Source organism: Monodon monoceros, unplaced genomic scaffold (assembly GCF_005190385.1).
Source record: "Monodon monoceros isolate NGI ecotype Baffin Bay Population unplaced genomic scaffold, NGI_Narwhal_1 Super_Scaffold_5, whole genome shotgun sequence".
Lineage (NCBI taxonomy): Eukaryota > Metazoa > Chordata > Mammalia > Artiodactyla > Monodontidae > Monodon > Monodon monoceros.
The window spans coordinates 582,476-609,742 of NW_021703782.1; the positions used below are offsets into that span (position 1 = coordinate 582,476).

The following is a 27,267-nucleotide window of genomic DNA, read 5'->3' on the forward strand; positions in this document are numbered from 1 at the left end:
TAATTTTAGTCTCAATGATAAATATAAAGTTTATAAATAACAAAAAAATTAATGTGTATATTTAGGAAAGAGAAACTTAGATTGCTAAATGGATGAAGAATGTTTGTTTTTGAAATGATATCATCCTTTAGCAATTTATTGTTTTCCAAAGTGTTTTCATGGGCACTTGATCGTTTGTTATTTATAACGATCATCTGATTTTCTGAAAGAGCAAATACTGCTCTCATTTTACAAGCCAAGGAACCACCTCTTGCAGATGTTCTGTGATTAGCTCTAGAGCACATAGGTAAGTGCAAACTGCTCTCAATCTATAAATACTTTTCTCTTAATATCTGATACTACTTCTGTCATTGAATAGATACCTGTGATTTACTGGAACATGCCAGATCCTACATATTTCAGACAACATGCTTCATCTAGACATGGCTCAGTTGCTGAACAATGAATGATTTAAGTTCAACTTAAATTGTAAATTTACATAATGAAATAATGATGATCAACACATATCATGTTTTGGTTTTTGGTTTGTTTTCTTTTTGCGGTACGTGGGCCTCTCACCGTTGTGGCCGCTCCCATTGCGGAGCACAGGCTCCGGATGCGCAGGCTCAGCGGCCATGGCTCACGGGCCCAGCCGCTCCGCGGCATGTAGGATCTTTCCGGACCGAGGCACGAACCCGTATCCTCTGCATCGGCAGGCAGACTCTCAACCACTGCGCCACCAGGGAAGCCCCATATCATGTATTTAACATATGCCCATGTGAATTAAGAACCTCACACCTACGAACACCTCACCGCCGAGTACAACCCTGTGCAGTAGGAGCCGAAGCACGCGGCAGAAGGGGACCCGCCAAGGCCACTGATCAGGAAGTGCAGACCTGGCTTCAGACGCAGGGGTTCTGCCTGGAGGACGAGGGTCATCCCACAATGACGCGTTATAGCGGCAAGACCCGACCTCTCAACACCCAACAGCGGGACCGTGTTACACTAAACCAAACAACGGCATCTCCACGACATTTACGGACTGTGATAAGGCCCCTGCTGTCACTTGAATGGAAGCATTTCCTCACTTTTCTCTGGTTGAATGCATTCAGCCCAGCAGTCAATCGATCAACAGCATCAGGTTTTGATTTTCCTAAGATGTTAATAACACACAACTTACGAACTTTCAGAAACAGGTGCCTAGAACTCTAGGAAGCTCTGAATAAACTCATTCGTGTTTGATCAGTATCTCCAAGAACAAGACACAGTAAAACTGTTTTTCTTTATAAATCATTTCATATTTTTTCTAAGACTTTACAAAAATGTTTTTTCTTACATACACTATTATTTGTAGCCCAAGACCCACACCAGCTCTCCTGCATAACGCCCCAAAGGAAGGGGGACAGGACACTTTTGATGTGGTTCATGTCTTCACGTAAAAGGGATAATGATCTTGGGAAATGAGAACTGTTTTTCCTGGACGAGAGAGCAAATTTCAAACTACCTTTCTCCAAATAAAATGGAAATATTTGTCCACGTAATCTAATGAGCCCTTTGCTAATACTGTCTTAGATTATGTCAAAAACCAAGATATGCACTGTGGTTTCTGACTTCTTTAAATGGGCTTTTAATGGACCATTAAATACTAACAGGCAACTCACTTCAGTTAATCAAACTAGCTTTGTATACAGTTTAGTGTCTTTTTTTTGTATTAATGCTTTTTATTATTACTGACCATATTAGAGCCACTGACATGTCCAAAATCATTAAAATAAAGACATATCGGGTTGCTCCTACATGAAGCTCAAACTTTAATATCATATAGTTTCTCTTTCTTTAAATCGTATTAAGATTGTTCCTACCTTCCTAATTATTGAATAACAGTTTTTAGAAACAAAACAAAAAACAACATTGTCATATTAAACCTACACACAGACTAAAAAATTCATTTGTTTCAGGAATGACTTGTTAAAAGTTATAAAATATGCATATTTGAATGTAATAAATATGGTACTTTTCATTTTAACAACAGACAACAGCTTACTTGTAATCAATGGTGTTAGGCATTTTTCCTGTTAGGCTGTGCATGTCACCATAAAACACAGAGACTTCACCGTCTTGTTACATGAGTACTTACAAAGTTTTTCAAGCTACTACACACTAAACAGGGTAAACACCCTGATTCTAGCATCATGAGACATGATTTTCCCACTTTTTGAAAAACCCTCTGAGGGCTTCCCTGGTGGCGCAGGGTTGGGAGTCCGCCTGCCGATGCGGGGGACGTGGGTTCGTGCCCCGGTCTGGGATGATCCCACATGCCACGGAGCGGCTGGGCCCGTGGGCCATGGCCGCTGAGCCTGCGCGTCCGGAGCCTGTGCTCCGCAGCGGGAGAGGCCACGACAGTGAGAGGCCCGCGTACCGCAAAACAAACAAACAAACAAAACAAAACATAAAAAACTCTCTGAGCACTACTTTCTATTCATCTAGTCGCTCAGGCTGTACGCTAAGTATGGATGCTACGCCTACATTTCAGGGCTGTTGTTACAGACAATGCACAACAAAAGCAGCTTCACCCCATGCTTTTCTGCTCCTGGGTGCTGTTCTCTGAGTTACCCTCAGTTTGAGTCTTCACCGAAGCTGTTGTTTTATCTCTATTTTTTTTAAAGATTTATGCTTTTACCTCTCAAATACGGACAAAGATCTGCATTCAAGAAAAATTGACTATTTTAACTTAAATCATATTTTCCTCTATTCCTATTGCTTCAATAAGAGCAAAAGTTATTTCTGTACCATAAACCATTTCAGGGAAATCAGGGAATCAGGAACCAAGGGTCACGTTTCTTCAGCCAGATCACAGTATAGAGCAGAGACCTCAAGTGATCCAAAATCCACTGAAAATCACTTCAAAATTGACACAACACAGTTTTTTCAACTTGCTTACGTAACGTCACTAGAAGTCCTGTAGTGTAGGGAGCGAGAAACCTTTTAACAAGGTCAAGTATTTTAGAAAACTGCAGTAATGTTTGCATTTTTTTCAAGGCATATGGCAAAATACGAAACAAATAAAATGCAGTGTATTCGTCTACGTGAATTTAGGAACGACCTTACCATGTGTGGTTTGGCTACGGTCCCACCTGTGGTGAGAAGAATGCTGGGGTGTGGTCTCCCCCTGAGCAGCTCCAGACCGCACCACCTGGGCCTGGAACACCAGGTTTGCATCCGCGGCCGGTGCCAGACTGTGCTCAGAGGTGACGCAGAAAGTGGCAAAGCTGCTCCTATGGCTCTCGGTTCCCTGTAGGGAAACAGGTCTACCCTCCTCCTGTAACCACTTGAAACAAATAGCCACTAATGTGTGAGAATGAGGTGCTTTTAATTTTACTCTTGGCTTAAAATGAACTGTTTACAGGTGCGATTTCTTCCTGTGTTTTTGCCAAGGCAGATGTCGTTCTGTGTCGTACGAAGTCACAGGAGGTGCAGAGGAGAAGGTGGACCACCTGTAGGATTCCACAATAACCCTGGGTGAGAATACACAGCCGATTCATTTATAGCTTTTCTAACCATTAACGGTACAGTTGCATCAATTAAATAGTAATAGAACCCCTACCTTTAGCCTTACCTGTCATCAATTTATTTAATCAATTTTAAGGGCATTTTATGGGAAAATGAGCAGTCATTGGGTATTTTCATAAAGGAAAAAAAAGTACCAAACTAAAATGTTCACTTTTCTATAGTTTTGCCATCATGTCTGCTATCTGTAAAACGGTACCAAAATCTAACCTCTTTTATGACTAATTTTTTCTGGACAGTACTCAAATCACAAACTTTTTAATTTGCTGCTGCTTTTCTGATTTGAATTTGATTATTTTTATGTAACAAAATTACATTAAATAGCATTTGAAGTGACTATATATAAAATTATAGACATATAATATACAACAATTATAGATATATAATAATTTATTTAAAAGTTGTAATCATTTTTAAATCTTTTCTGCTGTACATGAATAACTTATTTAAGTATTTATTTTTAAAGTTGTTAAACTGCATTAATAACCTTTAAAAAATCATGTTCTAATAATGTAAAAGAAACTGTCCCCCAAATTTAGAAAACTTAAATATTTAGCAAGAAAATTTTTATTTAATTGTCATTTTTCACTAATACCAGCTGCTACTTAGTGTTAACCAAGAAACTGGAGGTCTAGTTTGAAACACAAACACTATTGCCAGAACTGTTTATTTAAATATAAAGAGGGACTTCCCTGGTGGTTAAGACGCTGAGCTTCCAACACAGGGGGCGTGAGTTCAATCCCTGGTTGGGGAACTGAGATCTCACATGCCATGCAGCGGGGCAAGAAAAATAAATAAATAAGATAAAACAAAATAAAATAAAATGAAAAATGAATGAATGAATAACTAAATTAAATAAAAATAGAGGAGAAAACAGGAATCTCCTTTCCACTGTGATCTGTCTCAGTAACAATCTGATGGCGGAGGTCATGCAGAAGACGTGACTGCCAGCTGATCGTGAGCTGGACCTGGGTAACCAGAGGTTCCTCACCCCCTCCCCTCTGTCCCCAATCACTGGAACACAGGCTCTGCCCACAGTTCCCACCCCAGGAGCCGTTCCAAGGATGCAGCCTTGAGAGAGTAACGCGGTGTTGAGACCACCTGGACTGAATACGCCGCGAGTCCAGATGAGGCTTCTGTATAAGCTGTAAGACTCTGGCGGGTGGGTGTGGTGATCTACTCGTCCTGTGGCGCCAGAGTCAGTCCCCTTATTCATTACACCTGCTGCCTGCCCACCCAGAGGGTCTGCCTCGCTCTTTGGTCTCTCCCAGCCCTCCGTACGCGGCGGCCAGTTTCAGGTCTCACCCAGGGAACTTCTCAGGAGGTTTGTGAACCAACACAATTACAGATGAAACAGTCGTGGTTTTAATACAACTTAACTATCTTGTATTATAAACCCCAGACCCTGAAAGTATAAGAAAGTAAGCACTGAATTTCTGAATCTTTAAGATTTTTTCAAAAGAGCACTGAATACAAAATTCCATATCAGGATGTTAATTAGCAGAGTCACCATAAAAGACGGTAAATGTTCAGATGACATTTCATCACGTGGGTCTGCTCATTTACCGCACTGTCACAAGACTGCAGGAGTCAGATCTGTGAAGTTTTATTATAATGACAATCAACACCTTGATCCTACACTACTCTACTATAAAATGATATGGGACTATTCCAGCAATTGGAACGCATGATTTGATTTCAAACTATGCTCTCAGAGGCCTCATTTCTGCTTCGGATTTTACAGGCGTAGATACCACCTCCATGGCAATTGGCTGAGGACGCCGTCAAGATGAAAATTGAGAAACCGCTTAAGGAAATATACAAACCACTCAATAGCTAGTGGAGATAATTCCTGGTTTGGGTCTTGTATGTGTTGTTATTACTGTTTTCATACAGTTTAAAGAATAAAATATCCACAAATAGCAGTTGTTACTATCCTTCTTAAGCAACTTTAATCTATGTTATAGATTATATATCTGTCTTCCTTCAGTAATTTAGATTCTCCAGAGTTGAATGCTGAACACGATAGGATTACATGTAGGAAGAAGAAAGTTTATGTGAGAAGTTGTCATTTCAACTGCATTTAGGATAATTAAACATTATAGTTTTCTTAATTCACATGATTAAACTTCAGGCTACAAAATACATCTCAGAGCACTTGTGTCTTTTCGAGAGGGGTTTTCCAAATAGTGTTCTTAACACTATATTTTTATTACAAAATCAGGTTAAGAAGTTTCCTTTCAACACATGCTCTTCCAGAAAAGAAGAAGAAATCTATAAATTTCCCTCTGCTCCACTGTTACGTACAGTGAAGGAACCAATCCTCTGAGTTTTAAGGGCACTTTACGATGTTTCTTCTTTCTTAGGATTCTCATGTTTAGAGAGTTTGAGTTTAAACAAAAAGACTAAGGGAAAATCCTTTTTCTAGCTTTGAAACCTTGACTTGGGGCTGCTAACGTCTGTGGCAACGTTTGGCAAAAATCCAGCAGCCTACTGTTGACAATTTCCTAGGCGTTATAGACCAGGAGGTGCAAGAACATGTACGACATGGAAACCCTTACTAATGTTCTTTTTTTTTCTTTTTTGCTGTACGCAGGTCTCTCACTGCTGTGGCCTCTCCCGTTGCGGAGCACAGGCTCCGGATGCACAGGCCCAGCGGCCATGGCTCACGGGCCCAGCCGCTCCGTGGCATGTGGGATCTTCCCGGACCGGGGCACTAACCCATGTCTCCTGCATCGGCAGGCGGACTCTCAACCACTGCGCCACCAGGGAAGCCCTGTTTTGTTTTTAAATATAGTTCAAACTTGATGGTAAAAAGCAACACCGTTCTTATAAAATAAACGAGAGCTTAAACGCAGAAGTCAGATACTTAAGAAAGACTGTCTAAGGAATTGGGAAGGAAGCCAAGTTCCATGATGACACGCGCACTAAAACCCTGGGAAAAAATAAAATAAAATGCTGTAGCATCAACTACTAGTATGCACCTGGGCTCTGAGCTCTGTGTTAACTGTGACTTTGCACACCTGAGCGGAAGGGCCGTGGGCCCGCCCACGCGCCCCGTGTCTCCCAGTTTCATGAGCCCCCTTCTGCGGCCTGCAGAGCGACGGCACTGCCCCGCCACCAACACCAGCCTCGCCAGGTGTGTCAGGGCAGGCGCGGGAAGAGGGAGGCTGCAACTGACTGTGGAGAGCAGGGAGGGGTTAGGACACACTGGCACAAAAAATGAGAACTGTTAGGGGAGAGATGAGAAGCTGGGCAAAGGGCCCCTGTGCAGGCGTTCAGGTGAGAACCGCCTAGAGAGAAGGAGGGATGCTGGCCCGGCTGGGGTGTGGGTGCCTGAGACAAAAAACAGGGAAGAGAGCAGGTGATGAAGGGCCTTGGATGTCAGTGGGGCTGACATTTGAGCAGGAGCTCCCGGTGAGATGTGTGTATCCCCAGGAGGGTCCCAGCTGTCCACGGTGACCTCATGCTGAGATGCTACCTGGAGGGACTTCCCACCACCAGAACCTGCCTACAGCCTGGAGGCCTCAGAGACCTGGTTCCATCAGCAGGAAGCAGTGTCCCTGTGGCTGGTACCGTCTCTCCCCGAGGCTGAGCTCCACTGAAATCACGAGTGGGCTGGGTGAGCCCGGGCCTGAAGAGGAATTTGTGTCACCCACCTGCTGCAGAACCTCAGACCAACCTCAGAAGCAACCACTGTCTCTCTCCTGAGCTATTTCTCTCGCTTACTTCAAAGCCCATCTGATGAACAATCTTCCTCCAAGTATGTTTTACGATTGCAAACAGCGAACCTCAACCCTAACAGGTTTAGGAATCACACAGTATCCCTCTAAGATGACTCCACACCTATATGAACTGATCCGTTATGTGGCGATGCCACAGTTTTTCTCATGGAGGGAAGTTTACAGGTGCAGCCAAATGTAGTCCTGCTCTGTCGTAAGTGAAAGAGTGAACAGGAGTTTCCAACAGAGGGGCAAAAAGATCCAAGCTGTACTTTGGGAGAAATAATGTATTGATAAAGCGTTAGATGCTGTAGGCACAGAAGAGCCTAGAAACATGGAAGCCATCCATCCACAAGACTAGCCCAGGTGGAAGGGGGGGGATCCCAGCCAAGGATGAGAGACGACCTTGCGGGACCTTGCAGGTGAGCTGGTGGGGACAGTGCGGGCGAACAGGGGCCCACACACTTCAGTAAATATTGCCCTGAAACTCTGAGAGCCTTAGGAAAATCTCTGCACAGCTGAAAGCTGAAGACTGTCCTAAGCTCTGCAGAAATGGCTATACTGATATTGTGACATCAATACTGCTAAACCCCTGTAAAAATGAAACTGTACAAGTGTCATCATACCGTCAAGGAGAAAGTTCTTTAAATTCATAGGTTAATTCAAATGTAAAAAAAGTTAAACCCAAGAACTACAATAAAAAAAGGTTTTTAGGGCTTCCCTGGTGGCGCAGTGGTTGGGAGTCCGCCTGCCGATGCAGGGGACGTGGGTTCGTGCCCCGGTCCGGGAAGATCCCACATGCCGCGGAGCGGCTGGGCCCGTGAGCCATGGCCGCTGAGCCTGCGCGTCCGGAGCCTGTGCTCTGCAACGGGAGAGGCCGCGACAGTGAGAGGCCCGCGTACCGCAAAAAAAAAAAAAAAAAAAAAAAAAAAGGTTTTTATTCAACCACAAATACAAATCAGAAACACTGCAGTCTAATCCAACAACAAAAAAGTGAAAATTAGTTATTCAAGTTCAACAATTAATAACAAATGGGTTTTAATTACACATAAGACCACCTGTACCTAGAACTACCTACTACTTACAAGGATTACTGCTCACAAAGAACTTATTTTTGGAGTCCAAGGTGAGAGCTATGGAGTCAGGAAACTTGAGAGCCATTCAGGGCACACAAACAGGCAGACCAATTAGAAGTCAGCGAATAGCTTTCAGCTCAGAAAATGATTACGTGAACAGGAACATACATGTCCCAGAGCCCCATGGTCGTCAGCTTCGCCCTAGATGACATTTGTTGCTTTACTCTTCTTCTGATCTGGGTAGCAGGTGAGGGAGCCACACCCGAGGCCAGCGTGAGCAGGGGACCAGCAGGAGAAGTGCCTTTGCCACCTGTGACCTTGGTGACCCGGCCTTCCAAACCACAAGTCAGACCAGCAGCACGTGTAAATAAAGAGGCCCTCAGTCAAAGAATAAACACAAGGCTTTCGGCAGCAAAGGCCAGTTGGCTTTCGGCTACTCAGCAAACAAAGCAGTTCTGAAACTGGATTTCCAGATCCCACCGCCTGACCTATAAGCTGTGGCGGTTCTCAATGATATTCAAAACTGGATGCATGGCAAACGTTCAAAATGCATCTCCCCCCTCAAATACTTGCTATTCGCGAGATGTCTTCTCCTATCTTGACTAGTAATTTGCTATCAGAATTAAACATGTCATTCCCCACTGGCAATTTTCCCGTGTTTTAAATTCTTTTACTTAGGCAAATATGTGAAATAAAAAACTAACTGAAAGCATTCAATTCTGAAACCAACGATTTTCAGCGACAACACTAGCAAGCCAAGCAGGCCTGTGTGACCAACAAGAAATTCTGAGGATAACGTGATCAACGTGATGATCTACCTAAAACCATGACTTTCCCTGGGGGTGACTTTCAAATGTCACAGCTTCCAAACCAGCAGCGCCTCAGTCAGACCAGCATGGAGCGTGCCCTTGATTCACACAGTTTCAGGAAGCCCAACAGTCCTTTAAAACGATAAAGCGTTTAACATCTGAACTCCAAGAAATTATGTTTCATGTCAAAAAAACAGTTTGCAGGTCATACGAAGGTAGTGCTTGTTGATACCATGTTCCAGAAAAGCTGTGCCTCAGGGAATGTTCATTGAGGTGAATGTGACTGCCCAGGGACTTGGGGGAGAAGCGCAGATGTCACCAGGACGGTCCTACTGGAAGACTATAACCTCACCCTACACTGTACACTACAGAAGGCCTAGAAATATCCCCGTATTCTAAAACTGCTCTTCAGCAGATGCTAATACCATGTGTCCAGGCAACTAGCAAGCCCATATTTCAGACGCTTGAGAAGATCCTGCCTAGAAAGCCCCGCGTAAATATTCTGAAAGTCACGGAGTAAGCTGGTGATAGAAGAGTCAAAATGAGCTGTGATTAAGGGACCATCAAATTACTATTTTAGGAGCTAGAGCTAGTAAGCATTTAACCAGATTCAGGAAGCTAATGGCCTGCAATGTTTTATCTATCTGGGGACACAATTAGATTAAGTTGTTGCATTTCTGGCCCTCCTCCTTCTTTTATTCCTGCTAAATAATGGGCTTTTCCTATGCTAAGACTAAAAAACCCACAGAATTATCTGGAACATGCAACACATACCAGAATAACTATAAAATACAGAAATTATTAAATCTTAAGTCACTCCATATTTTCTTCAGTATGCAGCTAATTAATTTTGCTCTTTTGTTACAAAACTCTAAAAGCAGAGAATTCGTGTTCAGTGAAATAGTTCATACTGAATAACGTCAATGAAATTCTAGATAGAGAAGTCTCCAAACAGAAGTAGACAACAAAAGTATTTTAAAAGCAAGACATGCTCTAACCTGTCTTAAATATGACACAATTTCATTTTTAAAAAAAATCAACGGTGTTCCATCAATCTTTGATATTCAACATGGGAAATGTAGAAAAATAAGTGATCTACCATGGACAGAACTTGGCAGGCTGCGTCAGCACCCATTCAACAGTGATCACACTTACAGGAGTAGGTGTTGACTGTATACAATAAAAATTTCTGGATTTCTAGTCTAAAATTGTAAGACATAATTCCTTTTCCACTTTCTTGACTTTGAAAATAAATCCACAACTGTAGCAGGGGGAATGCAGGCACAATGGTGCAGAGTGGTTCCCAAAGATGCTATAGGTGTCCTCAGAAGGCCAGTCACAGCCACATAAGGACACATTACTCCTCCTTTTCACAGCACTCCTGCCCACCGAAGATATATTCAGAACTGTCCTGTGATATCGAAAAAATTCATTACTAAGTAAAAATGCTGGTACTATGCATGGTCACATATACTATGCCTGTCCGGATAAAACGCTGTTCTACTGGAAGTCTTCCATTGTAGCTTCAAGATGAAACGGTCAAACTATAGTAATATCACTGTAACTCTGTATAAGAGACACTCTCTCCATAATTGTAATAAAAATGCCAAGTCTTTATCAATTTATTGGTCTAGCAGACAAGAACCAAAAAGATGGTAATTGTGACCATTTAAAAGGACCCAACATAACATTTCAAATGAAAAAAAAAAACTAATTTCAGTTGCTTGTAATTACTCATTGAAAGTGGTCAACTGTTAATAAATAAGAAACAGAAAAATAAACATGATCTTTAGAGCTAATAGTCTCACTAATTTTTTTTTCTTTTTTTTTGCGGTATGCGGGCCTCTGACTGTTGTGGCCTCTCCCGTTGCGGAGCACAGGCTCCGGACACGCAGGCTCAGCGGCCATGGCTCACGGGCCCAGCCGCTCCGCGGCATGCGTGATCCTCCCGGACCGGGGCACGAACCCGCGCCCCCTGCATCGGCAGGCGTACTCTCAACCACTGCGCCACCAGGGAAGCCCAGCCTCACTAATCTTAAGCAGGTTAATTAAGCTTGTTGAAACTAAGTCTTCCCCATTTGTAAAACATATATCAATAATGTCTACTTCTCAGGTTGGTAAAAAAATAATGATAAAAATGGGCAAAGGACTTGAATAGACATTTCTCCAGGTGACATACAAATGGCCAATGGGTACACGAAAAGATGCTCAACATCACTAATCATGGGGTAAATGCAAATCAAAACTACAGTGAGAGGGGCTTCCCTGGTGGCGCAGTGGTTGAGAGTCTGCCTGCCGATGCAGGGGACACGGGTTCGTGCCCCGGTCCGGGAAGATCCCACATGCCACGGAGCGGCTAGGCCCGTGAGCCATGGCCACTGAGCCTGCGCGCCACAACAGGAGAGGCCACAACAGTGAAAGGCCCGCGTACCGCAAAAAAAAAAAAAAAAAAAACACTACAGTGAGATACCACCTCATACCTGTTGGGATGGCCATCATCAAAAACCAGAAACAAGTGTTGTTAAGGATGTGGAGAAACTGGAACCCTTGTGCACTGTTGGTTCGGAAGTAAATTGGTGCAGTCACTATGGAGAACAATATGGAGGTTCCTAAAAAATTTTTAAATAGAACTACCATATGAGCCAGCAATCCCAATTCTGAGTATATATCCAAAGAATTGAAAGCAAGATCCTGAAGACATATTTGCACACCTATGTTCATGGCAGTCTATTTCTACTGCCAAGAGGTGAAAGCAATCCAAGTGTCCATCCATGGATGAATGGATAAACAAATGTGTGTGGTGTATACACACAGTGGAATATCATTCAGCTTTAAAAAGGAAGGAAATCCTGCCATTTGCAACAACATGGATAAACTCTGAGGGCATTATGCTCAGTAAAATAGCCAATCACAAAAAGACAAATCCGTACGATTCTACTTACATGAGACGCCTAAAGTCGTCAAATTAATAAAAGCAGAAAGTAGACGGGTGATGGCCAAAGGCTGCGGGAGGGGAACAGGAGTTGTTTACCAGGTGCAGTTTCAGTTTTGCGACATGAAAATGCTCTAGAGATGGTTGTACAACAACGTGGATACACTTAATGCTACTATACTATACACTGAAAAATGGAAAATATGGTAAATGCTATATTATGTGTTTTTTACTACAATTAAAAATATTTTTTAAAGATTCTACTAAATGTAATTATATACTTAGTATGTCTGGCACCTAACAGACACCAAAAAATAGTAATTATAGGCCAAGAAGCATCATACCGCAGTGCGAGATCCAAAATGTCGGGACTGGGGAAGCCCTGACTGGTCCTTGTCAGCCCAGTGACCCAGGAGGAAAAAAGGTCGAGGTCAAGGCAAACAGCTCACTGGAAATAATAAGAATCCCTTCCGTGGGCACAGGGAGTATTTCCAAGAAATACTGAGATGGCTGAAACAGGCCCAGTAGTGACCTGTATCTTCCTCCCTGTACTCGCCTGGCCTCCTTCCTCCCAGCATCCCTCCCGCCCCTGTGATAAGCTGACATCCCGGCTGCCCTTGGAGAAGGGAAGGGAGCCATGTCCCTCACTCCTGGCCTGTGGGACAGTCCCACCTGGCCACCTGCAGTCCTTTCCAGCACAAGCTGTGTGTCCCCCACTCTCTCAAGTCCCTCCTGCTGGACAGAAAGTGGCCACTGACGGAGACCCGAGAGGATGACTGACTCCCAGGCCTGGACCACCTGCTTCCTGAGGGCCGGTTACACGGTGGGGAGGTGAAATCCTATCTGTACCCAGGCACTCAGATTCAGTCCCCTTAGGCAGGAACTCAACACATCGCTACCTGAAATACCAGCAATTGTAAGTGAGGCAGAAGTGACGGAAATGAATATATCTGGTTGCGCCGTGAACTGTCTGGGCTCAGATGCACATCTATGAATTGAAGTGCAGTAGTCACATAAGAGAGGGGGGACACTGGGTTTGATATTACCTAGTGGGCAGCAAAAAATCTCTAAAGGCTTTAGAGCAACAGTGTTCTGTGGTCGAAGAGAAACTGCAGAAGAAGTAGATGGATTGGCAGAGGGGATGCAGGGATGCACAGCATGACAGTCCATGGTCAAGTGGACGTGGTCACAGTGGCCCAGCACGTCCACCGGGGCACACTGTGGACTGACGGGTGAAGGCAGTTCAGGATTTGACACCTGACATTTTATAACAATTAAATATTCATTCAAATTACAAAACTGGGTGGGGGGTGACCAGAAAGGGAAATGGTCCCTAGAAAGCACACAGATCTGAAAGGCTTTCCCTGCGACCGGGCAGGTGGCAGGTGAATCTCACATAGGGCTCCTTCATGGTCAGTGTTCTCTAATCTTTACTCCCAGCTGGTCACTGTGCGGATGCCCATGAACTGCAGGGGTGTGGGGTGGAGAGAGCACAGTCTACTGTGGTATAGAGTTCACAGCCCAACAGGGCAACGAAATCTGTAAGCTAACAGAAGCAGAAAGAGCTGAAAAGATTAAAGGATGTTCATAGATGGAAAGACGCATGTAAATACTCCAGGAGCGTATGGGACTTGGATAGGGAATGTAGAAGGTTCACAGATTGCTTAAAAAATAAATACAGAAAATAAAAGAAAAGAATTCTGGCCCCGATCATGAAAACTCAAGCTGTATAAGGACAGAAAATGTTACTGTGAGTCAGAGGCCTGAGATCTAAAAGCAGTCTTACATGGAAACAACCTAAATGTCCATTGACAGATATATGGATAAAGAAGATGTGGTGCATATATACAATGGAATATTACTGAGCCATAAAAAAGAATGAAATAATGCCATTTGCAGCAACATGAATGGACCTGGAGATTATCCTACTAAGTGAAGTAATTCAGAGAAAGACCAATATCATATGATATCACTTATGTGTGGAATCGAAAACATGACACAAATGAACTTATCTACAAAGCAGAAACAGACTCACAGACATAGAGAACAGACTTATGTTTGCCAATGGGGAGGGGGTGGGGAAGGGGCAGAGTGGGAGTTTGGCATTAGCAGATGTAAGCTATTACATATATGCAAAAAGATGGATCAACAACAAGGTCATACTGTAGAGCACAGAGAACTATATCCAATATCCTGTGATAAACCATAATATAAAAGAATATGAAAAAAGAATGTATGTATAACTGAATCACTTTGCTGTACAGCATAAATTAACATTGTAAATCAACTATACTACAATAGAAAAATAAAATAAAACCAGTCTTATTGTAAGAGCAGGAAAATAAATGCTTTATAGCAGTGCTTGCTGTTCCTTTTGTATATCTAGCTAAAAGTTTATAAAAGTATATCTAGCATAGAAACCCCAACAAGCTGACTCCCCATAAGAACCAGGAAAGCACACACGGACCACACACGTAACAGCAAACGAGATCACGTTCTCAATTCATGAGATGCGGAAAACTTAACCAGAAAAAAAAACACTGATCCGTGTCTTAACATTTTAGGGGGGCTGTCTGCTTTCTAACTAACATACAAAAGTAATATCTATAATACAATATACCAACACCTTGGTTTTCTAATTATTTAATCTGTTACCTATTTGAAGAGGCACACACACAGGTAAACCATATATACAACACATACACATTTATGCACAGACCGCTATGTACATACGTATACACATACAGAACATGTATTCACACACACATACAGAGTAACTTATTTCTCAATCCTCTTAGTTACACTTTCCTAATAATTCACGAGAAGTTATGAGAGCTGGATAGTTAAAGTGTTACCCACGCCCCTAACTTCTATCTGTCAGAAGGAAGCCAGGGCAAATCGACTCAATTTTGTACTCGGTTCAGGCCTCCTGATGGGGTCTGACAATGCGGTGTCAGCTCCACCCAGGAGCCCCTCTGCAGAAACGGCAGGTCCCTGGGCATCGTCTGACCTGCTTCCTCACATGATGCTAACTTATCTAAACCTACCCTACATTCTGACACCGTGGTGAGTGTGGGGGGGCGGGGGGGATAGTGATATGAAACAGGGATGTGGAGACTGTATAAAACCAGTGCTTAACCAGGGCCAGGGCTTAACCAGGGCCAGGGCTTAACCAGGACCCTGATGACCAGGAGAGGTCAGGATGCTGCGTGGGGATGGCCCCTTGCGGCTGAGGCCACTCACTGGCCCATGGCCTTTAAAGCCTGTTGCTTCCTTTAGGAGGTCAACCGCCTGTCTCTCTAGTAACCCTCCGATTTCAACAATATGAACAACAGTCCAAGATAAAAAAACATCTCATGCTATAGTCTCACCAGCTCTGATCTGCAAATACGGACACTGTCTACAAAGGCTGCTATGGATTTGCATTTTTTTTTTTTTTTTTTGCGGTACGCGGGCCTCTCACCGTTGTGGCCTCTCCCACGCACAGGCTCAGCGGCCATGGCTCACGGGCCCAGCCGCTCCACGGCACGTGGGATCTTCCCGGACCGGGGCACGAAACCGTGTCCCCTGCATTGGCAGGCGGACTCTCAACCACTGCGCCACCAGGAAAGCCCACGGATTTGGAATTTTAAACACACTGTGGCCCACTGTCATCAAAAGATTAAAAGACAGAGAGAAAAACAATCGTGAAAATGCAAGGAATTAACTGTGAAGAATTCCCAAGAAGACCCGATGTTCTCAACTGTGATAAAACATAATAGTGTCACATTTTAAAATGTGGTTTCATAGTGAGAAGCACTAAAAATATACTTTAAAAAAAATCAGAATTGGATATCCACTACTGAGAAAGTATTCCTGAACAGAGAGAATAATGGTCTAATGTGTTAAATCTCCCCAAATTGTTATTGTTTAATTGGATTTTTGGTGCATATTGTTGAAAGGCAAAGTAATACATGTCTTGCCTACTATTAAAGTACCACAAAAGGGGTCATTTCACAAGACATATGAATATGAACTCATCACACCATACACCTTAAATATATACAATTGTATTTGTCAATTATATCTCAGTAAAAAAAAAGAGCCTCAGTTTTGAGGGGACACCGGGTAGTCGGGACACCGGGTAGTCGGGACACACAGCCAGGGCCCTTTGTAAACCTAAGAAACTCACTGAGAGGGGTCTTTTAAAGATTTCCATTGTCTGAACTGTAATGCCTTTTATTTTTAGTTTTTTAACATCTTTATTGGAGTATAATTGCTTTACATTGTTGTGTCGGTTTCTGCTGTATAACAAAGTGAATCAGCTATATGTATACATATATCCCTGTATCCCCTCCCTCTTGTGCCTCCCTCCCACCCTCCCTATCCCACCCCTCTAGGTGCTCACAAAGCACCCAGCTGATCTCCCTGTGCTATGCGGCTGCTTCCCAGTAGCCATCTATTTTACACCTGGTAGTATATGTAAGTCCATGCTACTCTCTCACTTCGTCCCAGCTTACCCTTCCCCCTCCCCGTGTCCTCAAGTCCATTCTCTACGTCTGTGTCTTTCTTCCTGTCCTGCCCCTAGGTTCGTCAGAACCTTTTAAATTTTTTTTTAGATTCCATATATATATATGTTAGCATACAAGGTGAAGTAAGTCAGAAAGAGAAAAAGAAATACTGTATGTAATGCCTTTTAAATCAAGAGTAGTTTCCTTGGAGTAGGCACAGAAACCATCCTATTTACTTTCTAACAGCTGTGTCCCAGTTAACAGATGACGGGGTTGGGGGGTGCTTTATTCCTCAGCAGCCACTAAGGACGCGGAAACATCCCCCCATCAGCCTTCTCTCTCAAATAATCTGTTCGCTCGAACCCCAACTCAAATGAAAAGGGAAAGAAAAAAAGTTCATAAGAGTTTGAGATTAGCAGATGTAAACTATTATAGAGAGAATACATAAACAACAAGGTCCTCCTGTAGAGCACAGGGAACTACTGATATACTCAATATTCCGTGATAAACAATGAAAAAGAATAAGACCATAGACACACACACACACACACACACACACACACACACACACACACACACGTATAACTGAATCAATTTGCTGCACACCAGAAATTAGCACAACATTGTAAATCAGCTATACTTCAATAAAATTTTAAAAACGAGAAGTCCATAAGTGTTTACTTACTATTCAGTATATCCAAATCAGGCATTTTTAAAAGACCAACTTATAATTTGAGTGCCTCTGAGACACCTCGACCTATATTTTACATTTTCACAACACTTCACATGTCCCTTAATTTACGTTAAGGTTGCATTTTTAAAGTTAAATTGTAAAACTTTACTACCTACTGCTTCCTATACATCTAAAGAGTATTAAAAATTACTCAAGGAACAAATGTAATTGAAGTTGATTTCAGGTTTTGCAGCACAAATGGTAACCACTTCTTAAAACAGTGTTCAAAACGAGCCCCCGGTTTTTAATTTGTTTTTTGAAGTGATGGAGTTGTGGTTATGATTTTTTTTTGACTCTACTTTTTTTTTTTATTTTATTTTTGGCTCTGTTGGGTCTTCACTGCTGCGCACGGGCTTTCTCTAGTTGTGGTTCGCGGGCTCTAGAGCACAGGCTCAGTAGTTGTGGCGCACGGGCTTAGTTGCTACGCGGCATGTGGGATCTTCCCAGACCACGGCTCGAACCTGTGTCCCCTGCATTGGCAGGCAGATTCTTAACCACTGTACCACCAGGGAAGCCCCTTAAGACTCTACTTCTGTAGAGCAGTTTTAGGTTCACAGAAAAACTGAGAGGAAGGTACCGAGATTTCTCATATACACACTGCCCACACGTGCATGAATTTCCCTTGTCACCCTCCCCACCGGTTGGGACATTTGTTACAATGTTACAATTGATCCCACTACAGGACACATCACAGTCACCCAAAGTCCATGGTTTACCTTAGGGCTCACCCTTGGGCTTGGACAAATGTACAGTAACATGTATCTACCACCTTACTATCATGCAGACTATTTTCACTGCCCAAAATATCCTCTGTGGTGCATGTATCTTTTCAAGTTATAGTTTTCTTCAGATATATGCCCAGGAGCTGGATCGCTGGATTATATGGTAACTCTACTTTTAGTTTTTTAAGGAACCTCCATACTGTACATATCTGAAGAAAACGAAAACACTAATTCCAAAAGATACACACACCCAAATGTTCACAGCAGCATTATTTACAATAGCCAAGACATGGAAGCAACCTAAATGTCAATGGACAGAGAACTGGATAAAGAAGTTGTGGTACATATATACAAATGGAATACTACTCAGCCATAAAAAAGAAGGAAATAATGCCACTTGCAGCAACATGGATGGACCTAGAGATTATCATACTGAGTGAACTAAGTCAGAGAAAGACAAGTATCATATGATATCACGTATATGTGGAATCTAAAAAAATGATACAAATGAACTTATTTACAAAACATAAACAGACTCACTCACAGACATAGAAAACAAACTTATGGTTACCGAAGGGGAAAGGCTGGTGGAAGGGATAAATTAGGAGTTTGGGGTTAAAATATACATACCACTATATATAAAATAGATAATCAACAAGGACCTACTGTATAGCACAGGGAACTATACTCAGTATCTTGTGTGTGTGTGTGTGTGTGTGTATATATATATATATATACACACACATACATATATCTTGTATATATATATATAACTGAATCACTTTATTGTGGACCTGAAACTAACACAACATTGTAAATCAACTATATTTCTGAAAAAAAATTTTTTAAAAGTATCTTTGATAAAAAAAAAAGATTTCTCTGTGATCCACCTATTCATCCCTACCTCTTCCCCCTACCCACCACTACCAGATATTTTTATTGAAAAAGAAATGTAACCCAGAAGCATTGGAATTTCAATTTAAGGAAAGAATTCTGATTTGATCATATGAGTTATTTAAAAGTAGCATGACCAACACTGCCACTTTTGCTAGACTTTTATTGTACTGCTGCCAACATACAGTATCCCTCTATCATTCCTAATTAGTATATGTCTTCCAGTGAAATCAATAATATAAAAGGTTGATGGCGGTATTATATCATTCACTGCCGATTAATTTATTGGTTTCCAAATTCCATACTCATTTATTACATGATAAAGAGTATAGTTTAATTGACTTATAAATCATAAATGTTTGAAATATAGAATATATAAACCATGTGATTCATGGTTTCCTTATAATGATACTGATATCCAATTCTCCTAATAGACTGGTGTATATATTCATCTTTGCAAAAACGGGGTGAGGGGGTGGGTCTCTACCCTGTACCTGGTGAAGGTCGTAGTATTCCCACAATTCCCCCACTGAGGAGTCTTGGGTTCTGGATTTTATCACCACTCAACAGAACTAAAAAAGTAGAAAATGCCATGCAACCAGGGTATCTACTTAACATACCCCGAGGTTGAGAGTTTTTTGTCTGCTTTATTTCAACATCTCATCATTATACCCTGAATAGGCTGGCTCAATCTACCACACGTATTTTAAAATGTGCTGACCTCTTTCTATCTTCAAATTAAACTTTTATTTTTCCTAAAACATGGAGACTAGAATCTCTACAGGAATTTTATACCAATAACCAAATATAATACATCCTTTTGCTTTTCAAAAGGATACAAGTTCTCTGTGTCTATACGTCATTTTGTACACTTTAAAAGGGCCACAAAAGTTTATTCAAAGAGCGTTGCTAGTACAGGGTATAGAGTGGTCACAATTACTTGAAGCTTCTCCTATGTTAATACTTTCTCACTGTAAGCTTGCCTGTGGTTTTCTTATTTCTCTGTGATTTATCCTGAGGAAACTGGGAAGATGACTCATCCTTCACCACCGAGTCATCAATGATCCTGCTTCTTCTGTTCACCTACTCTCACGTATTTCCTAACCATGGTCCTTATTTCTAAAGCTCTATTATATAAGACAATTTATATTATATAAAACCTACTTCAAGACTACATTTATTTTAAAAAATCATTCAATTAAAATAGAATGATTAATTGTATTTTCAACTATTATTCAAAATAGTTTTCAAATATTATTCCAAAGAAGATATATTTCCAGCTTGCATTAAGGAGTTACTTCTAAAATAATGGTAACTGTGTAAAATAGCCACAAGAAGGTAAGAATTCATTTCAGCATCAATTATGCTGAGAAATCTCAAAGCTTTTTTCTAAATGAAATTAATTATATTTTAATGGGAGAAAAGCACTCAACAGAAGTGCTTCAGTCAAACTGTTTCCAAAAGAAGAGGTTCAGATTTCCTTGTTTCTTTGCCTTTATAAAACTGAGTATGCAACACCATTATTTAAGATATCAGAGCTGAGGCAGAACATTTAAAGGTAGATTCCGTGCAGTACAGACTTGTTTCAAGCAATGCCTCCTAACGGTGTGTTCCCAGTTTAAAATGAACCAACCAATAAACAACATTGTGAAAAAGACAGAAAGAAATTATCAAGCTAACAACTCCCCAAAACGTAAAGAAAATATGTAAATTGGCAGTGGGGTGGGTGGTCTAAATAAGGATCCAGCAAGCATTCTGCATTGAGACCTCACACTGTCAGCACACCTTTTATCATGCTAACAAATAAGCTACAGGTGGTTCAAACGGGAACAATCACTTATCTCCTGCCTGCCCTCCAGAAGCCATCCACAAAATTTAACTGTCTTACTAAAACGGTAAGCCTGAAACCTTGCAGAAGTTTTTCAAATAAATCCTTATTACATTTGCATGTACATTTGCATGTACTTCAAACATGTCTGCCCTCCCCAAAAAAACTCAGTAAATCCTTTACTTAAATTTAACATATAATTTTGATGGATTTTGCCCCTGAGATCACATAAGCATAACTGCAAACACGATAGCAAAACAATAGTCTACTTGGTCTCCGTAGAAGCTGGCTGCAGGAATCCTGGAATATTTAATCCTTCCAGGCCGCTCAGCTTTCTCAAGTCTTTTAAATCAAGCACATTTACAAACTGTCCGAGTATAGACTGGTTTGCTCTTAATAATTCAATAAAGTAATTTCAATGAAGTCAGAGAATACTAAGGTATTCAAGATTTAAAATATGTTTTAGAGAAGGAAGCATAAAATCCATTTTCTAAAGATTTTTAAAGTAGCCATTCAGCAACGAAATGTCATAATAGGAAGCATTATTCGAACAGTTACAAATGTTCAACCCAAACGAAGGCAGGGTGAATAGAAATTTTCCCCTAGGTTTAGAAATATCTCATTCGCCTGCTGGCCTTTTGGATCGTACTCGACATCAGCAACAACTTGAATAGAACAGGAGTGTAAGGGGTGCGCCGGTACCAGAAATTGTACTCAGTAGTAAAATGTTGCTTAGGCTTCACTCACAGGCATGTAAGACAGAGCCCTGCTAAATGCGACCATCATCGTTTTCCACCACCTATACGCAGGCCTATTATCAATGAGATGCTACGTCGAATTTTAGGTAAAAATGAGCGTTTCTTGAGGAATCCGGCTGCCAGAATCGGCTCCGCGTTGGGCTTGGCATGTCAGCCACTTCTTATGAGGGGTATTGCGAGCGACTGGGGGTGAAGGGCGCAGGATGAAACTAGCCCGAGCTTCCACTCACTTTCCCAATTTTCCAAATGAGGACGGAGTGTGATCTGCCCGAAGGAGCAGATCCGCCTCTGCGCACGAGGCGCTGCGGGCGGGTCCTGAGGGTCCTCAGGTGTGCGGAGCGCTGCTGGCGTCTGCCAACGCGACCACAGAGGCTTAAGAGGGGCGGGGGGAGGGGCAGCCCTACCGGGACCACCGTGCCCGGCCCCGCGGCTGCGCTGCGTCCGCGTGCGGTGGACACTGACCAGCAGGTGCACAGCGACCCGCGGTCGGGTCTCAGGTACAGGCTGCGTCTCGATAGCCCTCATCGTCCCTGAGGAAGCTCCCAGGTAGGATGCGGGACTTGTGGGGGGGGGGGTCCCCAGCTTAACCCTGTCACTGCCGCCCCGGCAGCCCACCCTCGCCGCACAGAGTCTGCAACATCTTGATCGAGTGCAGGTCGTCGCCGGGTGTGGAGGCTGACGCTCACCGGGGCCCCAGACACCCGCCGTCCCCGGGAGCGGGCGGGCGCCTACGAGCCCACACCTTCCCGCTCCCGCCCCCCAGGCCACCGGGTGCGCTGCCAGCCGCGGGATCGAGCCCACCTCAGCGAAACGCCTCGCCAGCCCCCTGGCCGTGCCCGCCAGCGCCAGGCCCCGTGCAAAGTTGGGCAGGTGGCACTTTGCGAACCTTTGGGGGCGGGGAGAGGACCGTGGGGACCTGGGGGCACCCGGACCCCGGGTAGGCGACCCCCCAGCACGGCGCGGCCTCCAAGGCGCCCACTTCCTCCCCGCGCCCCAACTTGACCCCCACCCCGCCCCGGGCAGCGCGCTCGAGCGCGGGAAGGCGCCGACTTACGTCTCGGAATCGGTTCCACTGTCCGGCCTCCCGGTCGTACTGGGACACCGTGCTGAGCCATTGTTTGTCGTCCAGAAAATTGCCGCCGTCCGGCCGGCCCGCGGCCGCCGCCAGAGCCTGCGCGCACCAGGCGGCCGCGCACACGCACAGCACGGCCGGCGCCCGGAGCATCTGTGGACGGAAAAAGCGGGGCCGGTTCACACGAGGGCCCGGACCGCGCGTCTCGGCCGGGAGCTGGGTGGGGCGGGAGGAGGTCCGGCGCCAACCCCGTGGGCCGCCCGGCCCCGCCGGACGCACTGGACACGCTCCCGGAGCCGTTCCCGGTTCCCGTGGCCGCCGCCGGCCCCGCGCGCCCGTGCCCACCCGCGGCCGCCGCTCGGTCTGCGCGCCCCTCCGTCCTTCCCTCCCCCATCCACGCTCCCTTTCCCCGCCCCGCCTCCCCGGGACCCCTCCCCGACCCCTCTCCCGTCCCGCCTCCTCCGGGCCCACCTTCCTCCCCGGATCCGAGCTGCGGGCGCTCCGGATGCGGCTCGGCTGGAAGCGGAGGACGCGGCGCCCGCGCGGACCCGCATCCGCCTCCCGCCCCCTCCGCACCGGCTCCGGCGCGGCCGCCGACCGGCCTCGCTCCCGGGGGCGCGGGGCTCGGGGCGCGCTCGGCACCGGGTTGCAAACTGCACCGGGGCTCGCGGTCTCCCAGCCGCTGCCCTGCGGCTCCGCGCTGTGCGGCCGGAGAGGGACGCGAGCTGAGGACGACTCGGTGCGTCACCGTCCGGCTCCTCCGACTGCCCGCCCCGGGGGAAGCCGCCCGCAGGGCCTCAGTGATGCGCCGGAGCCCAGAAAATTTTAGCTACGTGTGCGTGAACTTCATGTTAAAGGGCGGAAGTTCTTTTCCTTTCCTTTCTTAAGGAGAGAATCTTCACTACGTGGGGCGCGTGAGTCCGCCCCCATCCCTCACGTGCTGTACCTTATTCTCCTTTCATCAGAACGCCTTGGCTGCTGTAGTTTACGCTCTAGGACTTGAACCGAAAACTTAAAAGCCCAGCCTGTGTCTCCCTACTGCACCATGGAAGAGAGCTTTGAAACTCATTTTGCCTTCCAAATCTGCATTTATGACAAAATACTCGGCTCCCTCTGGCTTCTCCACATATTCTAAATAAACTGGAAGGAAGTCAGTCATTGGCCCCCTGTGAGCAGAATCTGACGAAGACAGGCTCTCCCACAGACTTAGATGATGTAGGCGAAGTGAACATTATATGCATATCAGCAGATCCACAGAGGCTAAAACACTGCGATCACGTTCTGTATCTCTGTGTGAATCGTTAGAGATTATTTCAGCCAGAAGTCCATCTCCCAAAGCTGTGACCTTTGAAAATGTCCTGGAGCTTCTGAAACTTGAGGAGCTATTTGAATAACAGCTGTACCTTCTCACGTTCTCCGTTTCAATCTCATGTAACATTTGTGCAACATGTTTCAAACTATATTAAAATAGGAGTCAGACATGATTAATTAACACTGCTATTTTTTAAATACAGGATTTAAAAATGTATAGTATGTAAAAATGAAAGAAAAAATCTATTTTTTAACTCAAAAATTTTTTTCCCACCATTTCCCCCTTTTCCACTCGAATGATAGCAAGGGGAGAAAAAAAACAGAATCTACAATTGTAATTCAAAGATGCACCGATTGATGTCAACACGTTTCAGATAACTTGAGAACACTGATGTGTACTAATACTCCAAAGATGTGTGTTTGGGCCTCTACAGCTGGCCGTTAGTTTAGAATGTTCTAATTCCTGCGTACCACGTCATTAGATCATCCTTAGGTCAGCCCACTGCTATGGCCTCTTCCGGATGCCCTGTCCTTCAGCTGCCTGCATCCTAGCCTCACTGCTCTACTGCAAAATTGGAAGTACTTTACTCTCAATTCAATGAGAATATTTTAATATGTTTAAAAAACCTCATTCTTTTTAATTTAAATCTGATAGAAAAAGCACAGAAAGTGTGCTTTAGATGAAACTTGATGCACAGCAGAAGTAATTATTAAATTAAAAATGACCTTCCAGGGCATTCCCTGGTGGTCCAGTGGTTAGGACTCTGCTTCCACTACAGAGGCCCTGGGTTCGAGCCCTGGTCAGGGATTCCCACAAGCCGCACCACGTGGCCAAAAACAAACAAAAACAAAACTTCCAACCTCTAAGAAAGATGTGTGTTGTTTGCTACAGAATATTTGATTATTTGATGAGGGATAGTGCTACAGACTCTCCCCCTTCAGAATCCATAGGGATCTGGATTTTAGCATGGTGATCGCCATCTGAAGCTAACATCACTTTCAGATAGATAGATATAGGTATATTCTCCATTTACGCAAAATGCATGTATTTCACTGCTGAACCTCAGATGTTCATAGAATCTCTTCACATCTAGCTGTCACTGGCAACTTCCAAAAATGCAGCCCCACATGGACTGCTACCTACCAGTTGTAAAAATCTGTGGAAAAACTCCCAGTGACAGTGGTACTTGTCTTGGGAGAAAAACTTCCAACAGGGCATCAAACTCCAGATCTGACAGTGAGCAGGATTTACCAACAAAGTGCAAGTTTGAAACGGTGTGAGTCCAAAGAGGTAGAACGAGCCTGTCTGCAGAGAATTTATGCTGGCCTGGTGTGGCCCAGCTCACCTCCCCCAACTGGCAAAACTCCTAAACCCCAGCCTTCTTCCAAAGCCACAGGGAAGTCCCTTGTTTTGCTCCCTGTGTAACTGAATGTTTGGGTCTTTAAAGAGCCTGCTTTCAAAATTTAAATAATCCAGAGAGAATTCACACTTCAGTTAACACCGGGGTTATCATTTAACACCTCCATGGGGGTTAATAGAAAGCTTGCTGTGAGCAAAGCACCTCAGGGGGGAAAAAGGAAGAGAATTAAGTAGGCGGTGAGACATGCGAGGGGTAGCTGGGACCTTGCAAGTCAGAGTGGGGGGTCCAGAGGGGAGTAATTCACTGCCTGCTTCCCAGTTGTGTTGAGAACCAGTGTAGGAAAGGGAAAGGCTAGAAAAGCAGAAGAGGGGTGTGGTGTTTGGGGTGGGCAGAGTAAGACACTGGTGCAGGACAGTACCGGACAGGGCTAGAGCTTGTTTTTGTGTTTCTGAACATGCTTTACAAAATCGGTCACAGCAAGACACAAGTCTTCAGATTCCCAGCCCCTTTCCTGTCACTTCTGTCACCTCACGCCAATTAATAACTCATATACATCATGAACAACCAACATTGGGGTCACTCTGACCTTGAACTTGACCCAGAGGTCGAGTTTCTTACTTATTTCTTTATCCTTTTAACAATTCCTGTACTAAACATGAAGTTAATCCATCAACGAACACCTATTATAGAAGACACTTTGCTTGGAAATTTTTTTTTTTGAATTAAGTCTATTTCTTCTCTAAGTTTTCTTACCCTCATTTTCAGATCCGCCACAATTCTAGAGAGAAATACTCAGCGTATAGTGACAAGAGGTCTCTTTCTAACCACCTTTGAGATTGGGATCTCTGAAGACATTGATGGAGCTCCATTTCTTCACACACACACACACACACACACACACACACACAGCCATCTTTAATTAGTCACTTTCTTTCTCAGCTGCTGTAAAAACCATCGCGAGGATGTACAGGAAAGGTCCGACACATCGCGCATCTCCCTATGCCACGTGCTTTACAGGATGCCCTTTCGTCTTCGCAGACTGCCCAGGACCCTGTTGTTAGTAAATACACAGGAATGGTTGTGAGGGACTGTGAACTTCTCCAGGGTGGTCGTGCTTCTCTGCTTCTAGGTCTTCTCTCTCCAGAGAAACTGCTGTTTTGATCTTTTGTTTATGTTCTTTGGTTCCTCTCCTGCCCCCATCTTTCCTCCCCCGCCTGCTGTGCATTTCTTTTTTTTTTTTTTGGAATTTTATTTTATTTATTTTTTTTATACAGCAGGTTCTTATTAGTCATCCATTTTACACATATTAGTATATATGTGAATCCCAATCTCCCAATTCATCCCACCACCACCCTCCCGCCGCCACTTTCCCCCCTTGGTGTCCATACGTTTGTTCTCTACATCTGTGTCTGTATTTCTGCCCTGCAAACTGGTTCATCTATACCATTTTTATAGGTTCCACATATATGCGTTAATATACGATATTTGTTTTTCTCTTTCTGACTTACTTCACTCTGTATGACAGTCTCTAGATCCATCCACGTCTCAACAAATGACCCAATTTCGTTCCTTTTTATGGCTGAGAAATATTACATTGCATATATGTACCACATCTTTATCCATTCTTCTGTCGATGGGCATTTAGGTTGCTTCCATGACCTGGCTATTGTAAATAGCACAGCAATGAACATTGGCGTGCATGTGTCTTTTTGAATTATGGTTTTCTCTGGGTATATGCCCAGTAGTGGGATTGCTGGGTCATATGGTAATTCTATTTTTAGTTTCTCTGTTTCAGTCAGAGCTGGGACACACCCTTACTCAGCGTCAGGGAAAGAGGTGACATGAAAGCAAGGAGCTCCCCTAGCACCTTGGTCCCTGCCTCAAATGACCTTATCCCCTCAGACGCTGGGTCTCAGCAGCAGCAAGCCAGGAACCAGCAGGTGACCCACCTGGTGGGCTGAGATGGGAATTGACCAAACTGCAGCTCTGTCTTTAGGAAAAAATGTTGTTTGC

General features: G+C 44.0%; 1 protein-coding gene across 4 annotated transcripts in view; it reads right to left on the minus strand.

Annotated features, from left to right (window-relative positions):
- SPOCK3 (SPARC (osteonectin), cwcv and kazal like domains proteoglycan 3) overlaps window positions 1–22,735 on the minus strand; it is a 421,631-nt gene extending 398,896 nt beyond the window's left edge. For all 4 annotated transcript variants that reach the window (XM_029203303.1, XM_029203302.1, XM_029203300.1 and 1 more), the window contains exon 1: window positions 22,565–22,735. In XM_029203303.1, the coding sequence (XP_029059136.1) occupies window positions 22,565–22,735 (171 nt within the window). The remainder of the gene's footprint in view (window positions 1–22,564) is intronic.
- Window positions 22,736–27,267: the final 4,532 nt, after the last annotated feature.